The 26,714-nt window shown below is 47.0% G+C and overlaps 1 protein-coding gene across 1 annotated transcript; it reads left to right on the forward strand.

Annotated features, from left to right (window-relative positions):
- The first annotated feature begins 5,152 nt into the window (after positions 1-5,152).
- On the forward strand, positions 5,153-5,989 carry LOC103645445 (probable xyloglucan galactosyltransferase GT19). Its single transcript, XM_008668499.1, has one exon. The coding sequence runs from the start codon at positions 5,153-5,155 to the stop codon at positions 5,987-5,989; it is 837 nt and encodes a 278-aa protein (XP_008666721.1).
- The last annotated feature ends 20,725 nt before the right edge of the window (positions 5,990-26,714 follow it).

Consider the following 26,714-nt stretch of genomic DNA (forward strand, 5'->3'; position numbering starts at 1 on the left):
GTCGGTTGAAGAGAATCAGAAAAAAACATCTGATAGAAAGATCATCATCCTGTCCTAGTCTCAATCTGTCCTGGAGCTTTGAAATAACAAACTCATCCTTGCTAATATTCAAGGAGGCCCGAAGTGTTGCCGCAGCATTCGCTTCATCAATATTAAGTGGCTTTCCACCACCCAAATTTGGAAGACCCAATATCTGATGGACAGTCTGCTTGGTGATTTTGAGTTCTTTGTCTGGACCAATACGAAGAGTCATGTCTCTGGGGTTTAGCTTCTGCATGAGCCAACAAAGAAGTGTTCGACATCCAATTGCATCAATTGTCATGTCAACAATACTAGAGAATCCTTTTCTGACTATAGCTTGATGTTGCCTTTCATTCAATATCTGAATGGACGCAAGAACATCTCCTGGGTTGCATCTGATGTTGAGTCTCTATAATGAAAAGGTAGATAGATGGATAAATATGTTAATACTTAAATATCACAATTTATGTGTTCTTATTTATACAAAGTTCCTTGGCCTATGATTGTCTTGGATTAATGAGATAAGGTAATGTAGAAAGCTATATCTTTCAGCACATAAGGTATGTATTGTGATTAGATGCATGATTAAAATATTGGAAATGATTAATTTCTACAATGTTGTAAACTCACCTGCATCTTATTTGGGGCATCCATTGAGATATTGCACTTCTTTTTTGGTGGCTCAAAGTCATCATCATCATCCACATTAGGCATAAGAATCTTTTTACCATCGGCTGCAACACCCCTCTTTCTATGCTGCGGAGGATCACAATCAGACCGTGTATTTGTAGGGTCTCCAATGTCAGTCGAGCGTGGAATGTCAACACTGAAACATTCTTGACTTGACTCAATGATTAAACGCTTCGGATTGGTTGGGGGTCGATCAACCTTCCGCATTATTGAAGCACCAGCCTGCAAAGGAAGAATGTAAAACATATGTGCTTTATTGAGTTACATCAACATATACACCAATGATTATACGAACTAATTGTACACTCAACACAGTCATACACATTATAATTCATCAATTGTGTTATATGACCCTAACAACATAAATGTCAACACAGTCAAACATCAAAAAAATCGTATCATTGCATTATAGAAATTGCCATATATATATATGCAAACCAACAGACTGTTAATCTAAAACAGTATTTACTCAGAAAAATATATATTTATGCATTAGTAGTAGTTAATAAGCAGCAACATAAACATTTATACATGACTAAAACAAAACATGCAACTAGAAGTTCAAAATTCTGCAGTTCATAACATATTAGTTTACATGGATATTAGACCCTTACTGTGCATCTAAACACTTTTACATAATAAAACACTAATAATTTACTTGGAAAAAAAGCAAACATCCAACTGACTGAATCACATTCTGGAATTGATGTATGTTAATAAACAAGGTCTACAAGTTATAGACTTATGCAGTCTTGTCCCGTTTTTATCTAGAACCGTCTAAATTGTATAGATATGCCTGTTGTTTGACCTCTCTACATATCTAGAACCGCCTAAATTGTGTGGGTTGGTGACTTAAGTTGAGTATGATAAGAAAAAAGAGGTTAGTTGAGTATGATCTTTAGTTCAAGATCCTTGAGCTTTTGGGGTCATTTCAGTGTTTCATTCTGGTAATTAATGGGTTGATATAATTTTTGTTGCGTTCAAGTAACTATGGTCTGGGTTTGCAAATAACACAATGAAGAAATAATCTTCTACCATTTATGGTCTCATGCAATTTGCTATTCCTTTATGATAATGGGAAGAAAACATCCAGCCTCTGCACCATCCTATTTGCTCCTGTTTACTGATTTTTCAAAATGAGGATGTTTGTTGATTAGCTGCATTCATTTATTATCTTGTTATTTTGGATATTGCACAGGTTATGTCCACATTGGGAGTTGTCGAATCTCTCCAGATGATAGGTTTCTTGCATATACAGTTGATACATCTGGGGGTGAACTATTTTCCCTTGAAGTGAAAGATCTGATGTATGAGCATGTCATCTTTAGTTCACCAAACAAGGGAGTAGTTAGTTTAGCATGGTCTGGCAATAGTGAAAGTTTGTTTTACACTGTCTGTGATGAGACTCTACGTCCTAACCAGTAATTTCTCTCTCACCAAAGTCACATATTCTATTTATTTGAAGCTTGATTAGTTTTTGGTAATTATTCATTTTAAAAATGCTAACATGTGATAGGGTTTTCTGTAAAAAAGTTGTAATCGGATGAAGCAGGGTTTCTAGTTTTCACGGAGAAAGATGTAAACTGTTGCGTGGATATTACAAGCACAAAAGATTTTAAGTATATGACTGTCAATTCTAACACTAGGACATCATCTAAGGAAGGTTTCTTTTCAAACTTTTTTCTGATTCCCAATGCACTTTGCATCATTGATCTTCTAGCCTTTTGCATATATACTTTATTATTATATTTTGCTTCTATGTCTGCAGATTTTTGTAATTGAATCTGATAATCTAAGAGAAGGATTATGGCCTATACGGAAACGTGTTGACAAAGTTCAGTACTTTTTGGAGCACCACAACGGGTTCTTTTACATTCTTACCGATGCTCCTGTAAATGATATCGAAACGACAACTGAAGGCTACTATCTGGCCAGGTGTAGGGCTGAAAAGTCACTGGTGGATAGATGGCAGGTTTCTCTCTTTCTCTGTGGTTTATGGTCGATTTAGTTCCATTTTGGAAGTTGAACATATATGTTCATATAGCTGCGGCACAAAAGAGATATGTAGGCAGTGCCTATTAGTTTACTAATGTTATTATATTTGTATTCAGTAGCATTGATGATTTGATATCTCTAATATCAAAAGATGTCGGTCACATCCGCCTTTGAAACACACAGCTTCAATATGATTCTCTGTAGTATGGGTGAAATGTTGTTGTTATCTGTAAGCAGTTTTTCTTTATGTAGGCAGTATTATTTCACATTAGGGATGATAATTTGTTTCCTAAGTTGGTGATTGCATGTCTATTTCTAGATTGTGACGGTACCTGACTCGGACTGCACCATTCAAGATATGGACATTTTTCATGATAATTTAGTTCTCTTTCTTCGAAAGAATGGGACTCCTCTTTTTTGCTCCATCAGTATGCCAATTGATGTTGATGTTCAGGTACATTTTCTTGTCGTGTATCATTTGCAATATTGTTGCTTAGTGTGATAGAACTCATAGACATAATACATATCATATGAGTCTGCCTTAGACTATAAAGCATCTGTTGGAAGCATTGACTTATTTGGGATTGTTTTAAGTTTATTAACGACAGTTGTGGATTATAAACTGTATTTGATTTTTATTATGGTAACTAAACATTTATACATGACTAAAACAAAACATGCAACCAGAAGTTCAAATATTTATTGTTGCAATTTGGACATGATTGATGACCATATTTATGTGAAAAATATGATCCAGTAAGTATATAAAAAGTGAAATACATTTCAGTTTATCTGAATAGTATATAGTAGCACGAAGACATGAGCAGCACACTTGTTTCCACATCAAAATATCAACCACTACTTCATAAAGGTATGTATAATTCACATCATTGCATATATCTTCACCCACACAATTTGAGCATTCAATGAGTCTAAAACAACAGGTCCGTGAACCTTTATCAAAGCTACATGCTCTATGATAAAAAACTGAACCATAATCGCACAAGAACAGTAAGATCAATGATGACCGTTGGTGGGCGTGTAAAATACCGATGTGACGCGGTGGCGGAGGATTGACAGCGGCGGCCGGCTCGACGACACTGTCAACGGCGGCGCCGATTAGGGTTGAGTTCGCGCGGGGACAAATGAAGGCGATTCACACTGACGGAAGGGAAGAAGGAGATTAGGAAGTTGCATTGTAAAGCATAAATTTAAAAGAGCAACTCAAGCACCTTGGAATCCGGACGATAGAGCATCCGCGGATGTGAGCCAATGTGACGCGGGACGCGAAGGATTGACAGCGGCAGTGGCTCGACGATGCTGTCAACGGCGGCGGCGATTAAAGTTGAGGGCGTGCGGCGGCGGAGGATGGCGAATCGCGCTGGCGGGAGAGGATGAAGATGAATCGCCCTGGCGACCCCTAAAGAATTGCGGCGAGTCGGCCAGGAAGGTTGACCGCGCGGGGGTTAGGGTATAGAAATGTTTGACCGCGTGGGAAGTGGGGTAGTGGGCCAATTCCTGTATTTCTAGGACGTGGGTCGGCTGAAGTAGTTACGCTAAATCGCTATTGTGTATAAATAGGAGAATGAAATAGCGTAAACATGTGTTGACTAAGGAATATATGGTTGACCACCTGGAAAGTGGGCCTAAGCCGCTATTTCTGGAATGAGGGCTCGCGGTTGTTACTCTGTTTACGCTAAAATGGGTTTCCGTTTACGCTAAATCAGTTCGCTTGCATAAAAAGTGATCGGACGTGGGCTTAAATGGATTTGCAGATTTGATGGCTGGGGCTCTCCACAGTTATATAGAGCCCAGGGCTCTTAATAGATAAACTATATATACATATACTAGGTGTGTGCCTATGCGTTGTCACAGGAGTTAAAAATTAGTATAAATATATATACGGAGAAACAGATTGCAAAGTTTATATCAGGCACATCTGCAAGGAGAAGGCCTCCCATTTAGTTGCTACATGTAGAATTGAATCATAAATTGTATTATGAAACAAATAAAGAATTATACCAGTGACAACAAAAACATCGCATGCCTTGCATATCTAGAATTGCTGAATGGTAGTGGTTGAATTGCATCTAAAATATATTGGATGAATAAAAATTAGTCGCTAAAAACAAACACCGAAACATGGGATGACATGCTCGTACCCTCCTCAGTTCATTTGCACCATATATGAATTAAGAGAGGATATAGGACGGCTTGTTTGATATCTTTGCAATCTCTTCAATCTATTTAAATTACAGTGGTTTAATATAAAATTTAATTTAAATTCTACATAAATTATAAATATCCTATGAATTTCTTCTCAAACGAGTACGTGTTTAGAGACAGAGTGGTTTAGTAGGAAATTTAGTTCCAACAACGGAGTAATCAAGGCATTACGCCATTACCGTTACACGGACACTCGTACTCTCCCTCCCGAGGTCAGTCAATGGTGAATCCCCTCCTCATCTTCCTCCCCTTCCTCAGCGTCACCGCCTTGCCCGGCACCGCCGACGCCGCAGGGCCGGACCCCTGCGCAGGACGGCGGATCCACATACGTGGCCTGCCCCCGCACTTCAACACCGACCTCCTCCGCCATTGCGACGCTAACGCCTTCCCGCTCGCCGACCCGTCCGCCGCGGCCACCTCGGTCCCACCCTGCGAGTCGCTCGCTGACCACGGACTCGGCCCTCGCACTCACCCTCACAACCGGTCCTGGTACTGCAACGACGCGAGGCTCCTGGAGGCCTTCTTCCACCGCCGCATCCTGGAACGGGACTGCCTCGCCGACGACCTAGCCGATGTCGTGTTCCTACCCTACTACGCGGCTCTCAACGCGCTGTCGTACGTGATCGATCCGGCCCTGCTTGACGAATCCACGAGGCACGGTGTGGCGCTGGCGGAGTTCCTATCACCGGACCAGGCGCATATCCTGCCTCGCTGGCACGGGCATGACCATTTCCTGGTGGTCGCGGGGTCCACGTGGGACTACGCGCAGTCGCCGGGCGTGGATCCGAGGCTATGGGGCTCGTCGTCGCTGTTGCGACTGCCGGAGCTGGCCAACTTCACATCCCTGACTCTCGAGTCCCGCACGTGGCCATGGCAGGAGCACGCGATCCCGCACCCGACGTCCTTCCACCCGTCGTCTCTCGGCCACCTCCGCTCCTGGCTCGCCCACGCGCGCCGTTTGCGTTGCGCCACGCTGATGCTCTTCGCGGGCGGCGCCTCCCGCCCGTGTCGGCCATTGCTGGGACAAACGGTGCTGGGATATAGATGGACAGTCTAAATTGGTTCAAGGCAGAACCAGGTGGAGGCAGGCTACCCCTTACACACCTAGCAATCTGTTTCTCGGTATATATATTTATGCCTTTCATTGTTGTTGCTTCAGCTAATACATCTTTGTTGTCACTAAGAAAAGCACAGAATTCACTTACTACCTAACAATATTCTGAGCTATTAGGCTCTGCTACTCAATTTATAATAGTGACAGTGGTATCCTCCATTAGGTGATTAATCTACAAAATTACACAAATAATAAATAAGATCTGGAAAGGCAGTTACTCAACCCAATATTGAAGCTGGGAAACAGAATGGCAGACACCTTGTCTAAGTACAGCTCAATAGCCCAAGTTGATATCATCGTTATCTGCATCTTGTCCTCTTTGGTGAGGTTATCGAGCCTTCTCAATAAGAAAGTTTTGAGAGCATCCTCTCAAGTAGACATGATCGATAAATAAATTTATATACCATTGTATTACTATTTGATAAAAAAAATATCAAGCATAGATAACGACAACATGATTACAATATTTGTACACAGTCATGGCATGTTCACAGTAATATAAAATAGCAATGACGGAAAGCTCCAAACAGCAGCGGCGGAGGAGCCATTATAGCTTAGTGTGGCATCAGTCATACCTTACTTTTAATAACTCTCATATCTTCTACTATAACAACAAAATAAGACGTGGTGTGGTGGATATGTTGTCTCTAATCTAGTAGTAGGTCTTGAGTTTGATTCACAATTTTTGCAGATTTCTTTTTTTGAGCCGGACATGGATGAGGGCAAAACAAGAAATGAAAAAAAACAGAACAGAAAATGGCAGGCTACCTTTAGAGCCTTAATAAGTAGTAGAGATACTAAGATTAACCTTATTATTAAGGTATTAAAAGTATATTTGTTTGGCGGAGAAAGTGTATACTCTAACCTTATGGAGTATCAGTAATGTCTATTCTATTAGTACTTACTTGTATGTATACACACATCAATGTGAAACCGAATAAATCGTCTCCATCGTTAAGGATCTTGTGTTTGATATTTCCACGCACTACTAGCGTCCGTGCACGTCGCCTTCGTAACTTCGTTTAAAGTCTCGGACAGCTGCGGGCACCCGCGGAAGGCGAATAGCGCGCATTCAAAGAGCAAATGTAAGGCCTGTCTCCATCAGTCTCATCACTATAAACAATGTTATCTATTCCCTCCGGTGTACTATTAGTTATTGTGTTAGCACAGCGATACGGTTTCCAAAATATAACTTTAATTAATATTTTTTTATTAAAATACAAATAAACCATTAATACATTTATACTTTTATAAAAGTACTTGTTAAGACAAATCGGTGTATATAAGCATTATGTTTCAAAACTACATAATAAAATAGTTATTTGTAGTCAAAATTTTATAAGTTTAACTCAAAACTTGTCCAAAACGACAACTAATAGGACACCACTACACCAGAGAGAGTATATTATAAATCCTCTATTTTATATGATATGTTGTATATATCCTAACAACATGTAAAAGTGATGATGCGAACATGACCCGTGCTTCGTAGCAAGTACGGACACGTTCTGAAATGTGGAGACAAAAAACATGGTCTAGCACAAAGTTTTATGGGCTAGGCTAGCTGGTCAGAAGGCAGGGCTAGTACTATAGGTGCTCGAACAGGCGGCTCGGTCTGACCCAACATGGGTCCTCTAGGCCCAACTAGTAATCAGGGTCATGTGGGATCGGCCTGCGTGCTGCAGCCTCAGTCCGGACACGACACACCGGCCTGCTGACTGTGTCGGGCGGTGCCGTTAGCTCATTAAGGCTATTTAATTAAATTAATAGAAAATAAAAAATCGTCGTCGAAGGATTCAAACCCATGAGCTCCTAGAGCAAGGGCGAGAGACGCTGCACGAAGCCAGCTAACCAGTAGAACCAAGGTCAAGTTATGATATAGCGAATATAAACCGTAAATATATATATGTATATATACTATTTTTTGTAAAATAAAAAATATATATAATCGTGTTGGGCTGGACCGATATTACGGGCCGAGGCAGTGACTCAGGCATGGCACAGCTTTTGTGTCGGTCTGGCCCATAACACTATTAAATGGGCCATCTATAGCTAGCACGACCCAAAGATAGGGCTAGGTTAGACCTTAATTTTTGTCCTAGCATGCCCCTGGTACGACCCGCACACATGTGTCGTGTTTGGGTCGGCCTAGCCCATTGAAGCCCATAGTGTTTTTAAAACTCTTAAATTTTAGTAAGCTACAGACTTATGTGGTTGTAATAGTTGAACTTTATGTGGTTCAAATAGGCAGGTCATGTTTGGGCTGGCATGGCCCGATGAAGGTCCGACGTGCTTTAGTATCAGACTGGATCACTGTTTCTACTCTTTGGACTGTCACGACACAACTCGAAAATTTTTTGGGCCTACTTGGCTCGAGCCTATTTTGCTCGAATTACAATGGCCTCTGTCGTGTTGGCCCGACACAGCCCAATTTCCGGCACTACTCATGAGCACATGCACATATCAAAGATGAATGATGGAAACCAACAATTCAAGGATGACTTAAGGTTGTGTCCAATACATCGTACATATGATCATGAAAAACACTATTTTGTAGATAATACTATTTACAGAGTGAAGTTTAAAATATAAGGTGGGATAGAGAAGGGATAGGAAAACTGCTGGAGATAGCGTAACTGTCAAACAATACGACTAAAAAAGACCTCCCAGTTAGAAATTCTAGGGACTAAAATTTGTTTTCTAAAATTTAGCCTCTTATATATATATATATAATATATAATATATATTTTTAGCCAATAGTTCAGCTATTAGCTATTTCTAGTAAATTAGTTAATAGTTAAGTAGTTATTTGTTAGCTAGCTAATTCCACTAATAATTTTTAGCCAACTAACTATTAGTTCTAGTGCATTTAAACACCCCTAACTAGTTTGCTAAGTGCATGATTGCATATATTTATAAGATTAATTATAGAAGATTCAACTTGAACAATAGCTCAAAATCAGGTAGAAAATGCATGTTTTGAAAAAGATGAACTATGAGTAGTTAAAGCACTTGGATACGTTCTAAATAACTCTAGGAACATATTTGAGCACCTTAGAGAGGTTGGAAAAATCAAACATTAAAATTGGTGTTATGTGGCTAAGTTTGAGCTAAAATGGGAATATGAGTTGAAGTGTCCAAATAGATGAAGAACTATGGCTTAAACTAGTTGGATTGACTCTAGATATATATATATATATATGTTTGTCTAAGTCATATAAATGCTCAAGAACACAACCAAAAGAAGACAAGCAAATAGAGCTAAAAATGGAAAAGTCACTCTATGTTTGGGTGCACCGAACTAGTCTGGTGGTGCACCTGACCGAGTTCCAAGAGAATGATTTTTGGCACTTGGATAGTTGGTGCACCAAACCGAGGTCCGATGTGCACCGGACCGAGTGCATAGAGAGCTTGTTTTTTGGGTAGCTAAGGCTGGTATATCGAACCTGTCTAGTGAGCCAACGGACCGAGCACTAGACGAATTGCGCAGAAGAAGTTTTTCAGAGAAGAAGCAGCTGGCACACCAGACCGAGGTCTAATGACCATCAGACCTTCATGACTCAACAGTTAGATTCATAGCTTCAATGGCCGAGCTTACGTGGTACTAACGTGGTAGGGTCTGGTGGTGCACCAAACCGGTCTGATACCACCTAATAGCTAACACCTTTTTCAGAACAGCCACTGAATAGTCAGAGCAGCAGAGGTCCGATGTACGCAAGTTCAGTCCAACTTTGGGAGTTGGTACCAATGACCATTTTGGTGGTTGGAGACTATAAATACACCTCCAACTAGCTCATTCAACACACAAGAGTTGAGCAATAACTTCAATACACTAGAGTAACAATCTCAAAGATATCAAGCCTTCCAAGCACCACAAAAACGAGAATGGAGTATTGAGATAGGCATTCGTGTGTGATTTGAGATAGAGCCTTATGAGAGTGCTAAAGAGACGTGTGGTTGCGTTCTTGTGACTTGTTGCAAGGCATCCATTGATTGTAAAGCTAGCAAGAGCCTTCAACGTGTGGAGCACCTTGCCAAGATATTGGTCTCTCTGCTTGAGAAAAGAGAGAGGACTCAAGTTTGATTTTTGGAATCACTTGAGAGGTTGAAAGAGCTTCGGTCCTTTCGCACTCTTCAACAGAGAAGTATGTTTCATTGGGAAACCAAACTGATAAACAAATCACTGTGTCTTTGTGTTTGATTGATTGCGATTTTCTTTTGAAGGACCGATGATGCGACTAGAGGGGGAGGGTGAATGGGAGCCACTAAAAATTCTCTAATCAAGAGAACAATGTTACTTGATCCCAACTTCAACCAAAAACCCCACGGAACCCACAAAGCGGCAAAGCACTGTGCAAATCAATTCAGTGTCGGTTGACTGCACCAAAATGCCAGGAAAGAAACTGCTCAACTATCTGCAGAAAATTAGAGTCAAAAGCACATAATAGCACAAGTGGCGGTGTCGCGCAATAGGTGGTAGTGCCGTGCTGAGTTAACAACTTAGAAACTCCCCAAATTTCACAAGAAGTTTGTGCAAGGCAAAGAAGATGATCCATGAAGTTTCAACTAGAGCAAAACAAAACTTTGTGCACATATAAAAAATTCCATTTTGGTTGGGGTTTTGTTGGGGTTTTCTCAAACAAACTCAAACGGGGATGAACTGAGATCAGGACCAAAAATTGCTTGAACCAGATGTTCACAATGGTGTAAGAAGTGATCTTCACCCCAAGGCACTCGCCAACAACAGCCACAACATAAGAACTCGATGGTTCTTCCACAACTCAAGAAAATAGAGGAAGAGTAGAGACGAAGGCAAAATCAAATAAAAACATTAGCATATCAAAACTGAGCATGGGATTTGAACCAACTTTGTGGATGGATCTAGCCACCCTTGCTTAGAATAATGAGTTGAAGATTACAATGACACATATGAGAACAAAAACACATGCGGATCTTCGGCTAGCCTACTGCAACCTAGAGGAGTAAAACTAGGAGTTTCTAAACAAGAGCCAAAATGCAATAGACAAAGAGATGTTTGTCCATAACAGCCCACCCATCTATTTATAGAGACTTATTCCACTAGTCTAAACTAACCCTAGATACATAGAGTCTATCCACTTAGCCGGGGGAGAAATGGGTCAACTCCTACGATTTTGATCTAAAGGCCACATGCTCCACACAAAGTTGCTTCGCCTTGACGCACCCTTCGCAATGACGCCACGTGTCGCCTCCAATTTCTGCTGAAACCGCATCGCCGAGTTTTGAGGCCCAAACTCAGTAAAACCGATAGATGGGTGGTTTTGAGGCTCAACCACAAAATTGTCGCAAGTAGCGCACCACATGCGTGCCTCCCATTTCCTAGACATGTGTCCAGCTAGTCCTCGACCATGCCGCCAGCACGATCCGTTCTACCATGCCCTCGCTGTGGGAGATAGATATCCCCCGGGTCCACTAAAAGAGTAAAAGACCTCACGAAAGGCCCAAGGGCCCAATAAATCGTAAGGTCATTCTTTCGTGGGCCTGGGGAGAGACAACCAGCAAAGCAGATCGATATGAGGCCGGATTGGTGCAAACCCGGACGACCCACAACGTCGAGCGAGCGACCACAACAGAGATCCGACTTTCCCGCGCTGGAGCCCCCATGCAACGGAGCCATGTGAGGATAAGTCGGCAGAACCACAGGGAGATAAACTCAAACAGTTCACTATCTTTTAGCTACACGTTGTTATCATATCCACATGTATTGCCCCACGGTCGAGTATATAAGGCCTAGGGGGCACCCCTTCAGAACGATCGACCATATAACATAGCCACCCACACCAACTCTTTGTATTCTCAATCCGGAGAGCTCTCTTGTAACCACATTCACCGAGCATACTCACCAGGACGTAGGGTGTTACGCATCTCTAAGCGGCCTGAACCTGTAAACCTTGTCCACTGTCCCTCGTGCAATCGGCACGAACCATTTTGCTACAGTTGTCGACACCGTCCTACTCCTAAAAACACCTTGAGGGGCAACCCCGGGAGTGCGGTCGGACCCAAAACACCGACAGCTGGCGCGCCAGGTAGGGGGTGTGTCGACGATCCAAGCTAGCTCAATGGCCGTCACCTTCTACAGCAAGATCACCCTGTGTCCCGGATCCATATTCTGCTTTGGAACAATCTCATCCGTGGCGGATGAAGAGGGAACTCTACACCGCATCGTGGATCCGCCGGAAAAGAAGTCTCCTCCAACAAACTCCGAAAATGCTGGAGAAGCGCAACCTCCAGCTCTCCGGAAAAAGATCATCTCCGGAAAGTCGGGGGCCGAGGGCCCGCTAACCCGGAGAACTCCACTGTCTACTTCCCCGACAAAAGAATGGACACAGATCGCGAGGAAGAAGGAGACCAAGGGGAAGCAAGTTGTTCTTTTCGTTCCTCCGCCCTCAAAGGAGAACGGAAAGAAGGTCGCCACGACAGCAGCATCATTCTACCCCGACGTCCTCTTCATCGGGAGAGTGGAGTCGCCTACCGTCTCCGACGACGAGCCGACCGCACCCGGAGAAGAACCGCCTCAACGAGAATCCCGCCGACGGAGGAACCGGCGCAGGAACATTCGACGACATCACGCGGCCGGAGAACGGGATCCGGAGCAACCTGTCTCGCGAGACGAGGTCTCGGAGATAGGAGAAACTCCGGAAGAACGCGTCTTCAGAGAACGAAGGAACTCCCGACGACGTGATCGCCGCCGGACTCAGGAACAAGCCGAGCAAGATGCAAGGCAACGCCGGGAGAATCCATTCTTCGGGCGCAACCTGAACCCCGACTTTGCCCGAGCCATGAACACGCCGAGCGAAGTCGGAGGAGTATTAGCTCGGATAGCTGATGGACTCCCTCGGACTCCCGACGCCGAGGGCTACCGACGACTGTTCACCCAGGTAGCCAACCATCTTCTACCGCTCGCTCACCCGCCGAACGATCTACGACACGCCATCAACAGTCGCCGAGACGCGCGAAGCTCCATCAACGCTTCGCGTGAACGGCGGCATGAGAACAAGATCCGCCGCCGGGAGGAGTACGACAGGGATCATGGCATCCCAGCTCGGAGCCAGGCCACCAGAACTGAGTCGGCAACGGCCTCAACTGGCGGTACTACCCGGGGACGGTCGAGGAACCACAACAACTACTCCCCTCCCCAGGATAGGCATCATCCCCGACGACAGGAGGACACCTGCGGAGTGTCTGCTCTTACTCCGCGCCTTAGGGCCATCCAATGGCCTCCCAACTTCAAGGTATCCAATGTCGACAAATATGAACCTAAGCAGGATCCAGGGGGTTGGTTAGCCGTCTACACCACCGCTGCTCGAGCTGCTGGGGCGTCCGAAGACGTGATGACCGCATATTTACCCATTGTCTTTGGGCAAGACGCGCTGCAATGGCTGCGACATCTACCCCGACACTGCATCGACGACTGGGGCGACTTCAGTCGACGCTTCACCGCCAATTTCCAGTCCCTCTCCGACAAACCGGCGCAACCATGGGACCTCAAATCCATCAAGCGTCGGGGGGACGAAAGTCTTCGGTCGTACCTCAAAAGGTTCCAGACCATGAGAAATCGTATCCCCGAGGTCACGAAGGCGGTCGTGATCGAGGACTTCTACAGAGGATCCAATGACTCGGCTTTCGTCCGAGCCATACTACAGAAGGCGCCAACTACTTCCGAGGAGCTGTTCCGGGAAGCCAATCTCTACATCACCGCCGACGAGCGAGCTCAGGACCTCATCGGAGGAGCAAAGCCCGCACCGGCAGCACCACGACGCGACGCGAACCAGCAACCCGACAAACGCTGGGAGAAGAGGCCTCGCGAAGAAGTGCACGCCGCCGGACCACCTGCCTCTCGCGCCCGAGGAGGACCTCGCGGAGGCGAACGCGCGCTGGACGACATCCTCGACGCCCAGTGCCCGTACCACAAAGACATGCGCCACACTCTTCGTAACTGCCGGGACTTCAAGCACTCCGTCGGGCACGGTCGACCCTTCCAACCTCTACCTCCTCCTCCGCCGAGGGGAGGACCAGATGAACCACGACAACCCCATCAGCAGGAGAGGGAGGAGGAGGAGCCTTCCCGCACATTGACAGGGAGGTCAATGTCATTTTCGGCGAACATGGGTCGCAGGAGAACAAAAGGCAACAAAAGCTCAACGACCGCCAGATACTGGTGGCGACCACCGGTCCTCCCGCCCCATACCGGTGGTCGGAGCACCCGATCACTTTCACTCGGGAGGATCAATGGCTCAACTTCGACCATCCAGGCAAATACCCGCTCCTCGTCGATCCGGTGATCCGAGAGAGCCGGGTGAAGAAGGTGCTAGTGGACGGGGGGAGCATCATCAACGTCACCTTCCCCCGGACACTCCAAGGCTTGGAAGTTCACCTCAAAGAGCTCCACGAGTCGGACACTCCTTTCTTCGGCATCGTGCCGACGGAAGGGGAATACCCGCTGGGCCACATCTACATGCCTGTCACCTTCGGAACTCCGGAGAACTACAGAACCGAGTTCCTGAGGTTCGAAGTGGCGAACTTCGACTGCGGGTACAACGCCATCATCGGGAGGCCGGGGTTGGCCAAATTCATGGCCATTCCACATTACACGTACATGATACTGAAGATGCCAGGACCGCAAGGAATCATAACTGTGCGCGCCGACTTCCAAGGCGCCGCAGAGTGCTTCCGAGTGGCCATCCAAGCAGCCCTCACCACCAAGCCGTCGGCGGTTCCTTCTACACTGGCGAACTCTAAGCCTGAGGAGGACCTTGCAGTACCGGCAAACGAAGCTCAGGCTGCGACCTCTATGCGGCCGACTGAAGAAACCAAGAGGATCAACCTGGGGTTCGCTGATGAACGCAAGACTGCCATCATCAGCTCCAGCTTGGACGACAAATAGGAAAGCGCGCTCGTCCAGTTTCTGCAAGATAACCGAGATGTATTCGCATGGCAACCTGCGGATATGCCGGGAGTCCCAAGAGAACTGGCCGAGCACAAACTGAAGGTCTATCCCCAGGCAAGGCCGATTCGGCAAAAGCTACGTCGTTTCACGCCCGACAAGAGAGAGGCTATTCGCGCCGAGTTAGCTCGCTTGGTCGCGGCTGGATTTATTAGAGAGGTGTTACACCCCGAGTGGTTAGCCAACCCCGTTCTTGTACTCAAAAAGAATAAAGTGGATTGGCGCATGTGCGTCGACTATACCGATCTCAACAAACATTGTCCGAAGGATCCCTTCGGGCTCCCAAGGATAGATCAGGTGGTGGACTCCACCGCTGGATGTTCTGTGCTGTCTTTCTTGGATTGCTATTCCGGATACCATCAGATTAGTTTGGCGAAGGAAGATGAGGAAAAAACAGCGTTCATCACTCCGTTTGGTGCTTTCTGTTATACCTCCATGTCGTTCGGCCTCAAAAACGCCGGAGCGACTTATCAGAGAGCCATCCAAACGTGCTTAGCCGATCACTGGGGCAAGCGTGTGGAGGCCTACGTAGATGATGTGGTAATCAAAATGGAGAATTCGGAAAACTTCATCGAAGACTTACAGCTGGTTTTCAACAGTCTGAGACGATATAGATGGAAGCTTAATCCCGAAAAATGTGTTTTTGGGGTACCAGCAGGAAAGTTGCTTGGGTTTATCGTCAGCCACCGAGGAATTGAGGCTAATCCGGATAAGATTGAAGCTATCATGAAGATGGAAGCACCTCGATCACAAAAGAAGGTTCAGTGACTTACTGGATGTATGGCAGCTTTGAGCAGATTTATATCCAGGCTGGGGGAAAAAGGTTTGCCATTTTACAAGCTACTCAAGAAGGTGGATAAGTTTCAGTGGACTTCAGAAGCACAGGAAGCTCTAGATGCACTGAAGAAATTCTTGACAACACCACCAGTACTGAAGCCACCCCGACGAGCTACGTCAACTCAACCAGCTGAAGATCTGCTACTGTATATCTCTTGCACGACTCACGTGGTAAGCACCGCGTTGGTAGTCGAGCGAGTAGAAGAAGGACATGCCTACCCAGTGCAACATCCTGTTTACTTCATCAGTGAAGTTCTAGGCCCCTCAAAGAAAAAGTATCCTCAAGTTCAGAAGCTATTATACGCAGTACTTCTAACTGCCCGCAAGCTACGTCACTACTTTGATGACCACAAAGTCATAGTAGTCACTGGCTTTCCAATAGGGGATATTATTCACAACAAGGAAGCCATTGGCCGAATAGCCAAGTGGGCTTGCGAGCTGGGATCTCATGACATCGAGTTCCGACCCCGCACTGCCATCAAAACTCAAGCACTGGTCGATTTCGTATCAGAGTGGACTGAACAACAAGTACCAGATAACCCAGAGACTGCAGAAGTATGGCGAATGTATTTCGATGGCTCGCTGAAGCTACAGGGAGCAGGAGCAGGAATTCTCTTCACCGCACCTGGAGGCGAGCACCTCAAATACGCCCTCCAGTTGCTATTTCCGGCCTCCAACAATGCAGCCGAGTATGAAGCTCTGATCCATGGATTGAACATCGCCATATCATTGGGCATCAAGAGATTGATGGTATACGGAGACTCTCTGGTAGTCATTAGCCAGATAAACAAAGAGTGGGATTGTTCAAGCGATTCAATGGGAAAATACTGTACTGTCGTCCGAAAGCTGGAAGATAAATTTGAGGGTCTGGAATTTCATCATGTAGAAAGAGATCGGAACACAGCAGCCGATGTACTGTCCAAGCTAGGATCCAGTCGAACTCAGGTCCCACCCGGAGTCTTTGTGCAAGAAATACTACAGCCGAGTATCTCAATGGATAAAACAGAAGAGTGCAACATTATAGATCAACCCGAGTCAGACTCTGACGACTGGAGAAGGCCAATCATCAAATATATAAAGAATGAAGAAGAACCAGATGACAAGAACTCGGCAGAGCGCATTGCCAGACAGTCGGCTCACTATACACTCATTGGGGAGACATTGTACAGAAGGGGTGCATCAGGTGTCCTCATGAAGTGCATTCTCCCGTCCACTGGGAAGCAACTTCTGGAGGAGGTCCATGCTGGGCAATGTGGAATACATGCAGCCTCCAGAACACTAGTCGGAAAGGTCTTCAGGTCAGGATTCTATTGGCCAACAGCAAAGAATGATGCAGCCGAGTTAGTTCAGAGGTGCGAAGCTTGCCAATACTTGTCAAAGCAACAACATCTGCCAGCACAGCAACTGCAGACCATACCAGTAACTTGGCCTTTCGCATGCTGGGGACTGGATATGATTGGACCTTTCAAGAAAGCTCAAGGGGGATACACTCATGTATTGGTAGCGATCGACAAATTCACTAAATGGATAGAGTTCAAGCCCATCGCTTCTTTAACCTCTGCTGAGGTCGTGGAATTCATACAAGACATAATATTCAGATTCGGGATACCAAACAGCATCATAACTGACTTAGGATCCAACTTCACAAGTTCAGAGTTCTTCGACTTCTGCGAGCAAAAGAGCATTCAAATCAAGTATGCATTTGTAGCACATCCAAGAGCCAACGGGCAGGTTGAGCGAGCCAACGGGATGATATTGGAGGCACTCAGGAAAAAGGTCTTCGATAAGAATGAAAAATTTGCAGGAAAGTGGATAAGGGAATTGCCCTATGTCGTTTGGAGCCTAAGAACCCAACCTAGCCGAGCTCTGCATGGAAACACTCCTTTCTTCATGGTCTATGGGTCGGAGGCAGTGCTACCCGCCGATCTCAAGTTTGGGGCGCCAAGGTTAATCTTCGAAAACATAGCAGAAGTCGAGGCCACCAGGCTGGAGGACATTGATATACTTGAAGAAGAACGGCTGAATGCGGTAATCCAATTAGCACGGTACCAGCAGACTCTAAGGCGCTATCACGACAAGGCTGTGCGACAGCGATCCTTTTCAGTAGAAGATCTCGTCCTCCGCCGAATTCTAACGGGGGAAGGACGGCACAAGTTATCGCCCTTATGGGAAGGACCCTTCATAGTAGCAGAAGTCACTCGGCCAGGATCATATCGTCTCACTCAGATGGATGGCACAGAAGTCGGGAACTCCTGGAACATAGAACACCTCAGGAAGTTTTATCCCTAGCTATATTTCAGAAGCTATCGGGACGACGATGTACTCTGTAAAGTAGAAATATGCCATCAATAAAAAAGGGGTTTCAAAGGTACTCAGTTTGTTCATGATTGACTTGCTCACGCTTACTTAACTCGGGGTGACCACTATGCCCTACTAACGGAGCAATCGGCTTAAGTCGGCAACGACTTAAGGCGGTGCGACATGCTCACGCTTACTTAACTCGGGGTGACCACTATGCCCTACTAACGGAGCAATCGGCTTAAGTCGGCAATGACTTAAGGCGGTGTGACATGCTCACGCTTACTTAACTCGGGGTGACCACTATGCCCTACTAACGGAGCAATCGGCTTAAGTCGGCAACGACTTAAGGCGGTGTGACATGCTCATGCTTACTTAACTCGGGGTGACCACTATGCCCTACTAACGGAGCAATCGGCTTAAGTCGGCAATGACTTAAGGCGGTGCGACATGCTCACGCTTACTTAACTCGGGGTGACCACTATGCCCTACTAACGGAGCAATCAGCTAAAGTCGGTGGCGACTTAAGCCGGTGCAACATGCTCACGACTACGCAATTCAGGGTGACCACTACGCCCTACTAACAAAAGCAAGCGACTTAAGTCAGTAGCGACTTAAGGCGATCCGACGAGATTACAATTACTCATATAAGGATGACTTCTATATCCCGCAAATGAATTTCATAACCATCGTGCATTATTTTACTACTGCAATTTTACGAACTGATGAATTCTGAAACAATAAGAGAGTAACTATATCATTCGAATGCTGAACCAATGTCCTCTAACAAATATTCGATCATGCTAACCGCGCGCTCAAAGCACGCAAAATGTTTCCCTATTTCGCAATATCTTTCTCAGGAGCGACCGACGAAGAAGGGCGACTTGAGGAATCAGGGGCAGCATTCACATCAGCCCTTATATCTTCGGGAACAACCACACCGGGTCTCCTCATCAAGATTCGCCCCGCCCGAATAGCCTTGTCCATGGCTCTGTCGCGCTGGGCTCTGAGAGTAACAGAAGTTTCTTCGGCAACCTTAGCAGCCAGTCGAGCAGTTTCTAACTCCTGGACAATGGATTTCTTGGAAGCTCGGAGTTCTTTGATGGTAGCGTCCTTCGCCGATATCAGCTATTTGAGACGGGCCACTTCATCCGCGGATTCCTGCAGCTTACATCGCTGATTGTCCAATTCTTCCATAGTAAAGCGGTGACTCCTCTCCAAGATGGTCAGCGAGTTGCTAGAATCACGATACAATCTGTCAAGACTGTCATGAGAAGCAGCAAGGATACGTTTTTCTTCCTGCAAGCAAAAGTCAACCCCCTCAAAAACCAAGCAAGTAATACGAACACAACAAGGCAAAGTACAGTTTTGTAAATCACCTTCTCAGAATTAAGCTGAGCATGAAGAGAAGAACTCAGTGCATTGGTGTCATCCAAGGCAGCGGAGACCTGACCCAGTTCAGTTCGGCTCTGAGAGTACTTTTCCTCAAAATCGGTACACCGCTGGACCAATTCAGCCTGATCTCGGGAATGTTTTTCCTCAAGAGTTGAGATCTGCCGAGTCATTCCTAACAGGAGATAATCAAACAAAAGGGGGTCAAAATGTAAAGCAGTCCACAGTGAAGGCAAAGAGAAGCAAAAAAGCACTAACCAGCGTTGGTTGCCTCCAATTCAGAGACGCGATGTTGAAGTGACACTGGATTCCAACATGCAAGAGATGAAGCTACTTCTGGGACAGAAGCACCCTGTAGCCTCAGCTGGCTAGCCATCCCATCCACCAAAGCCTGATGAGGAGAACAGATGAGTGTAATGACAGCAGTTCATGCAATGTGAAAATCAAGCTAAAATACATCACAGTACCTGGAGGTTGGAAAAGAACGAAGGGGTCCCCAAATCAGGAGAGATCAATTGATAACCAGGTGTAAGGCCACCGCCCGAAGCAGCTTGCAACAAACCAGCAGGAACCAGCTCGATACCATCAACAGAGCTCAACACTCGGTCAGCGGGGACGCTGCCCTCTAAAGCGACTCCCTGGTCCAAGGCTTGGGCTACCACCATACAGCCAGAGTGTGGAGGAGATCCCGCATGAACGTCCATGGAAGTACAGGAGGGAGACCCCGCTCGGGCACCTTCAGGGGCTGGGTCATAGTTTGCACTGCCCACTTGAGCCGGATCATCCCCGGCAGCACCCTCGGGGGCTGGGCAGTGGCTTACACTCCCCACCCGAGCCAAGTCATCCCCGGCGACATCCTTGGGGGCTGGGCATGTGTCAGCACCATCCTTGGGGTCCAAGTTCTCTGCAGTAGCCACCTCTAAGGCTGACGAGCCCTCAGCTACTTCCATAGGACCAGGACGATCCAAGTCAGTCTCCCGACCCTCGAGATCGTGCTCTAAGGTCGACGAGGCACGGGATGACCTCAACCCAGCATCAGGCACGTCAGCGCAAACCTCCATTGCACCATCATCCACTGGCTCCGATAACAAGTCCTCTGGGACCATATCCTCAAGAGTCTGATCAAAGTTGGCCAGAGACAGTTCTTGCAGACCAATGAGGGCAGACAAAGCAGGAGAGGGAACTACACTACTTTCACCGCTGGCGATGAACTGTCGACTGTTTTTCCGAGACAAAGGAATTTCATTTTCTTCCTCCTCGTCATCCACATTGGCAACACAAGCAGCACCCCCATTGGGTTCAGCAACAGATGGAGCACCCACATTGGGATCAGCAGTGGATTGGGTACACCCATTGGGGTCAGCATCAGTAAATCCAGTCGCAGGCACTTCTTCAGTAGCAGGAACCGAGGTACCAGCGTCCTGATCCAAACTGGATACTCGCCGGAGGCGTCTTCTTTTCTTCTTCTGCTCATCAGCAGAAGATCAGGCTGATTGGCTCGGCAAGGGCGCCTCGGGCGAGTACTGACAGGCTTCTGAGTATCCAAAGTTGTATCAGCCTCTGGGAGGGGCGTCACTACCAACGCCCCAGCAGGAGCAGCGTCGGAAGAATCCTCAGCCAGCAAATCAAGCATAGCACTTATCTCTGCATCGCTAGGGTTCAAGGGCACCTCAAAATGGACCTGCCATTCATCATCAGGAATCTCCCCAAGCGAAGCAACCAAGGCACTAACTTCATCAGCAGAGGGTCGCACTCTAAGGCCCAAACTGCCATCAGTGACAGGTGGATTCGACACAAAAAGGGTGAAGGCTTTGGGAGGAGGCAGGTTCCAGGCCGAGTATGCCATTGGAGCACCAACATTCGACACTTTGCCCCTAAGGATCATCTCAAGTCGGCTCACCAAGTCTGCAGAGGGAATTCTTCTGTTAGTAACCCGAGTTGAGTCGGCTAGCCCTCGATACAGATAAGCTGGGTATGCCCTGTCTTTCAATGGCTGAATATTCTTGAAAACAAAATTAGTAACCACGGCTTCAGCAGTCAGACCCCTCTCTTTCAGCAGTCCAACTTCAGCTAGCAACACACCTGCCTCAGCTACCTCCTGATCTGTGGGAGACTCGGTCCAGCTTGGGGTGCGAACGTCCGGCTGTCTTCCCGACCGGGAGGGGAGAGAATTCCCATAATTCTCAACTATGAACCACTCCAAGCGCCATCCTTTGATATTGTCCTTGAGAGGGATCTCGAGATATTCAGTCTTCCTCCCGCGGCGCATTTCCAAGCTGGCACCCCCAACCAACTGATGTTATCCCCCGGCCATCCCAGGGCGACAATGATACAAGTATTTCCACAGACCGAAATGCGGCAGCACGCCAAGAAAGGCCTCGCATAAATGAACGAAAATGGAGATTTGCAGGATTGAATTGGGGTTCAAATGGGTCAAGTTAAGATGGTAGAAATCAAGGAGGCCGCGGAAAAAGGGAGAAATGGGAAGGCCAAGGCCGCGGAGAAGGAAAGGGGCGTAAACAACGGACTCATGAGTATCCTCAGTCGGAACAGTAAACCCATGGCAAATCCGCCAAGAACAGAGTTCCCGCGGAGGAAGAACCCCCGATGGATACGAGGTGGAGAAGTTTAGGCTCAGAAATGACGGACATGTGGTTACCTGCGAAAGGCAACTGGCTGTTGGGGTCGATTGGAGGAATCACCACAGCAGATGAACTCGAGGTCTTCCTCTTGGGCGCCATCTCGATTCTACCAGCGAGCGGAGTGGGAGGCGAATAGCAGAGAGGATTCGGAAGCGAGAAAGCAAGAACTAGGGCACGGAAAGCAAAGGCGGCTAAAAGCGTAGCACTTATGGGATATTCTCGAGCCAGATACCGTTTCAAAAAGTGCCCAGTCAGCACCCGGCGGTTATTTCCAAAACCCCGGCGTGCCACGTAGTCACCCGGCAGTTATCTCCAGAACACCGGTGCGCCACCTCATCACTCGGCTATCATCCTCAAAGTGGCTCGCGCGGCCTGTTATCACTCGGCGTTGCCTCCAAAACGCCAATTTCGTGTTCAGTCGCTCGGCATTACCTCTAAAATGCTGACGTCGCCTTCCAATCACTCGGCGTTGCCTCTAAAACGCTGATATAGTGTTCAGCTTGCTCGGCGTTGCCTCTAAAACGCCGACGTCGCCCTCCAGTCGCTCGGCGTTACCTCTAAAACGCTGATATCGTGTTCAATCACTCGGCGTTGCCTCTAAAACGCTGATATAGTGTTCAGTTGCTCGGCGTTGCCTCTAAAACGCCGACGTCGCCCTCCAGTCGCTCGGCGTTACCTCTAAAACGCTGATATCGTGTTCAGTCGCTCGGCATTACCTCTAAAATGCTGACGTCGCTTTCCAATCACTCGGCGTTGCCTCTAAAACGCTGATATAGTGTTCAGTTGCTCGGCGTTGCCTCCAAAACGCCGACGTCGCCCTTCAGTCGCTCGGTGTCACCTCTAAAACGCTGACGTCGCCCTCTGACATTGTCTCAAGTCGCCCGGCAGTTATCTCTAAAAACTCTGATATTGTGTTCGGTCACTCGGCAGTTACCTCTAAAGCGCCGACACCGTCTACAAGTTACTCGGCAGCTATTTCTGAAAGCATCAGTTTGATCCCCAAGTTATTCATTTACTGTCTCAAAGGAATCAGCTTCACAAATGAGTAGGACAATCATAAAGGAGAAGCCAACATCATTCTTTCATTAGAAGGAAGATAACATACTTACAAATCAACTCTTTACGAGTTGATACTTCCCTACTACTACTATATTACATTACTGCTACTACTACTACACTACGCTATACTACTCTACACTACTACTACATTATTCTAACTATACTATACTAATATCTAAAAGACCAGTGGCATCTAGCCAATGGCCCTGTTGCTGCCGCCGCCGCTGCCGCCCCTGGTGCTGCCCCTGCTGCTTCCGCCCCGGTTGCTGCCCCTGCTGCCGCCGCCGTCACCGTCCTTGCTGCCGCCGCTGCCGCCCCTGTCGCTGCCGTCACCGTCACCATCGCCACCATCGTCGTCGTCGTCGTCCTCGTCCTCGCCGCCGTCGTCCGAGTCCTCCCCATCCGAGGAGTACTCCGACTCATCCGAGCCCTCGAGCCCGGAGCGCTCGACGGCCCGGATGTACGTCCAGACCTCCGCCGCAAGGCCCTGGGAGTCGTCTGAGTCATCAGACGACTCACGCAGGGGGGTGGGAGCCGGAGACCCCTCAGACTCAGAGGAGAACTCCTCCTCTGAGTACTCCGAGTCACCAAACTCCTCCGATGGAGGAGTTGGCTCACGCTTGCGCTTGTTGTTCTTGCCCATGGTGGAAGCAGAAGGGAGAGAAGAAAGGGAAGCAACAGAGAACAGCGAGAGATGTGAAAAAGCCAGAGAGACAACGGCGTTATTTATAGAAGGAGAAGGCAACCGCTCACCTCCAACCGCGGTCACTGAACAGTCGCAAAGCATTCAATAAGCACTTCAACCCGTCTGAAGACACGTCAGGCGGTTGACGCCGTTTCATGCAACACAACACCCATTGGGACTCCAGTCAACAACGCGAAGGATATGATTACACTCGTCGTCACATCACATTACTACTCAGAAGCAGCCGGCTAAAACACTCAGCGTACCAAGCCGTCCCTTGCCCACACCCATTGGGGGGACGCCCAGGAATTATCAGTATATTTTTCAAAACGGTCACATCTGTGCAGGGCACGCAGTGAATACCTCAAGACAAAAATGAGATATCAGTAAGGATCAGAGGAAAGCCAAATATAGCCAGTGAAGTACAAAATATGGCCGACAGAAGCGACGTGAAGACTAGGCAGAGAACGTCCATCAAACGTCCAATCAGTCGCAGAGCAAATAAATTGCACTACCTAGCAAGATATGGATGGATTGCGAACTCGGCTACTAAAGACAAAATATATGCTGACCTCTGAAGCATAATATTGATGACATAATGCTGACCTCCAAAGCATAATGCGGATAGTTTCATGCCAATTTCTACAAACAGAAAGGATAATTTTCAGCAAAGAGACACAAAAGGAAGACCTTCGAATGGATTATCCTCAAAAATCCATTTGAAGATCGGGGGCTACACCCATTGGGTGCACCTCCGGTGCACCCCATGAATTATCATTCCAAGCCAAGATAGTGCCGACTTCTAAGGCGTGGGACAAGATTAAAAGGCCGGCCCTCAACCAAAACGCAGGAGCACAGACGGAAATAATTTCTGGGGAAGACCTTCGAGTAGATTATTTTCTAAAACCTACTCGAAGCTCGGGGGGCTACACCCATTGGGTGCACCTCCGGCGCACCCAATGAAGTTCAGAATCCTACAAATTGAAATGCCGACCCCTAAGGCACAAGCGCGAAACAAAGCTTCGGTCTACGAGTGATCAAAGCAGGAGGAGACAATAAGAAGTCATTTTCTTCAAATCACCTGCAAGCTGGACCTGGGATCTTTGGACTGATTACCTCCAAATTAACCCAAAGATCGGGGACTTGTGGGGGATAGATATCCCCCGGGTCCACTAAAAGAGTAAAAGACCTCACGAAAGGCCCAAGGGCCCAATAAATCGTAAGGTCATTCTTTCGTGGGCCTGGGGAGAGACAACCAGCAAAGCAGATCGATATGAGGCCGGATTGGTGCAAACCCGAACGACCCACAACGTCGAGCGAGCGACCACAATAGAGATCCGACTTTCCCGCGCTGGAGCCCCCATGCAACGGAGCCATGCGAGGATAAGTCGGCAGAACCACAGGGAGATAAACTCAAACAGTTCACTATCTTTTAGCTACACGTTGTTATCATATCCACATGTATTGCCCCACGGTCGAGTATATAAGGCCTAGGGGGCACCCCTTCAGAACGATCGACCATATAACATAGCCACCCACACCAACTCTCTGTATTCTCAATCCGGAGAGCTCTCTTGTAACCACATTCACCGAGCATACTCACCAGGACATAGGGTGTTACGCATCTCTAAGCGGCCCGAACCTGTAAACCTTGTCCACTGTCCCTCGTGCAATCGGCACGAACCATTTTGCTACAGTTGTCGACACCGTCCTACTCCTAAAAACACCTTGAGGGGCAACCCCGGGAGTGCGGTCGGACCCAAAACACCGACACTCGCGCCCATGTATGTCCCAAGTGTCAACCACCATGGCTAGTTAGTCGGCTTCTCTGGTCGATCGACCAAGTCCCAGCACTTGTCCTTCGCCGCTCTTGGTCCATCAACACGAACCCACATGACCTCACCTTCGCGGTCGACCGCCATACCTGTGCTCCATACCTTCACACCACAAGCCAAGAGACATGGTTGCACAACACATTACTCACGCCTCGGTTAGTCCATGACTCCACCCGAGACCCTACCCATTGACAATCACTCATCATCAACCCGAACCACAAGGGACAAATCAACCTTTTGTTCGCAATCTCCCCTTGATCAGGGCATTCTGAACACCACCTCATAAACATATATCAGCAAAAGAAGAAAGAAGAGAATCTCACTCGAATGGCCAAAAGCCAGACAAAAGCCAAAACAAGTCATTTAGAGCGAGTAAAGTTTGGTCCCCAAATAAATGGGCAATGGCTCAACAGGACCAAGCGAGAAAATGGATAGTCCTCAAGAAGAGGCAAAAGAAGAGCTCAACACCACTAGCCAAATGTCAAGACCACATCAGAGCACAAAATCAGCATGAGTACTAAAAATAAAGCTATAGTTTGTCTAGAAAGAGGCAAACGACTCAACACAACTAGCAAATGCTCAAATTCTCCCTCTTTCAAATTCATCCCCCTTGATATGATCACAAGAAAAAAAATGAAGAATCCCCAAAATTCTAGAATTTCTCCCTCAACACTCCTCCAGACCCTTGACAATCCAAAATATGTCCCCTTTGTTGACAAATGGACTCATCAAGCCACAAACAAGTGGAGAAACAGAAACTCCCCCTCGACAAGAGACCTCCCCTAAGAAAATGTAGAAATGCAAAAAAGAGAGTAGAAAATGGAGAGAATACAGGAGCTTCAGGAGTATACCACTCAGAGTGTAAAAATGCTTTAAGTGGTGTTGTGCTATGTGTGCAGTAATAAATGCATGTGCTAGCAAGCGCTCAAACTGATCA

The sequence above is a fragment of the Zea mays genome, chromosome 1, assembly GCF_902167145.1.
Source record: "Zea mays cultivar B73 chromosome 1, Zm-B73-REFERENCE-NAM-5.0, whole genome shotgun sequence".
In the NCBI taxonomy this organism is placed as follows: Eukaryota; Viridiplantae; Streptophyta; class Magnoliopsida; order Poales; family Poaceae; genus Zea; species Zea mays.

What these genes read in the sequence shown, in the direction of transcription:
- LOC103645445 (XM_008668499.1), top strand. Translation starts at nt 5,153, where the DNA reads ATGGTGAATCCCCTCCTCATCTTCCTCCCCTTCCTCAGCGTCACCGCC.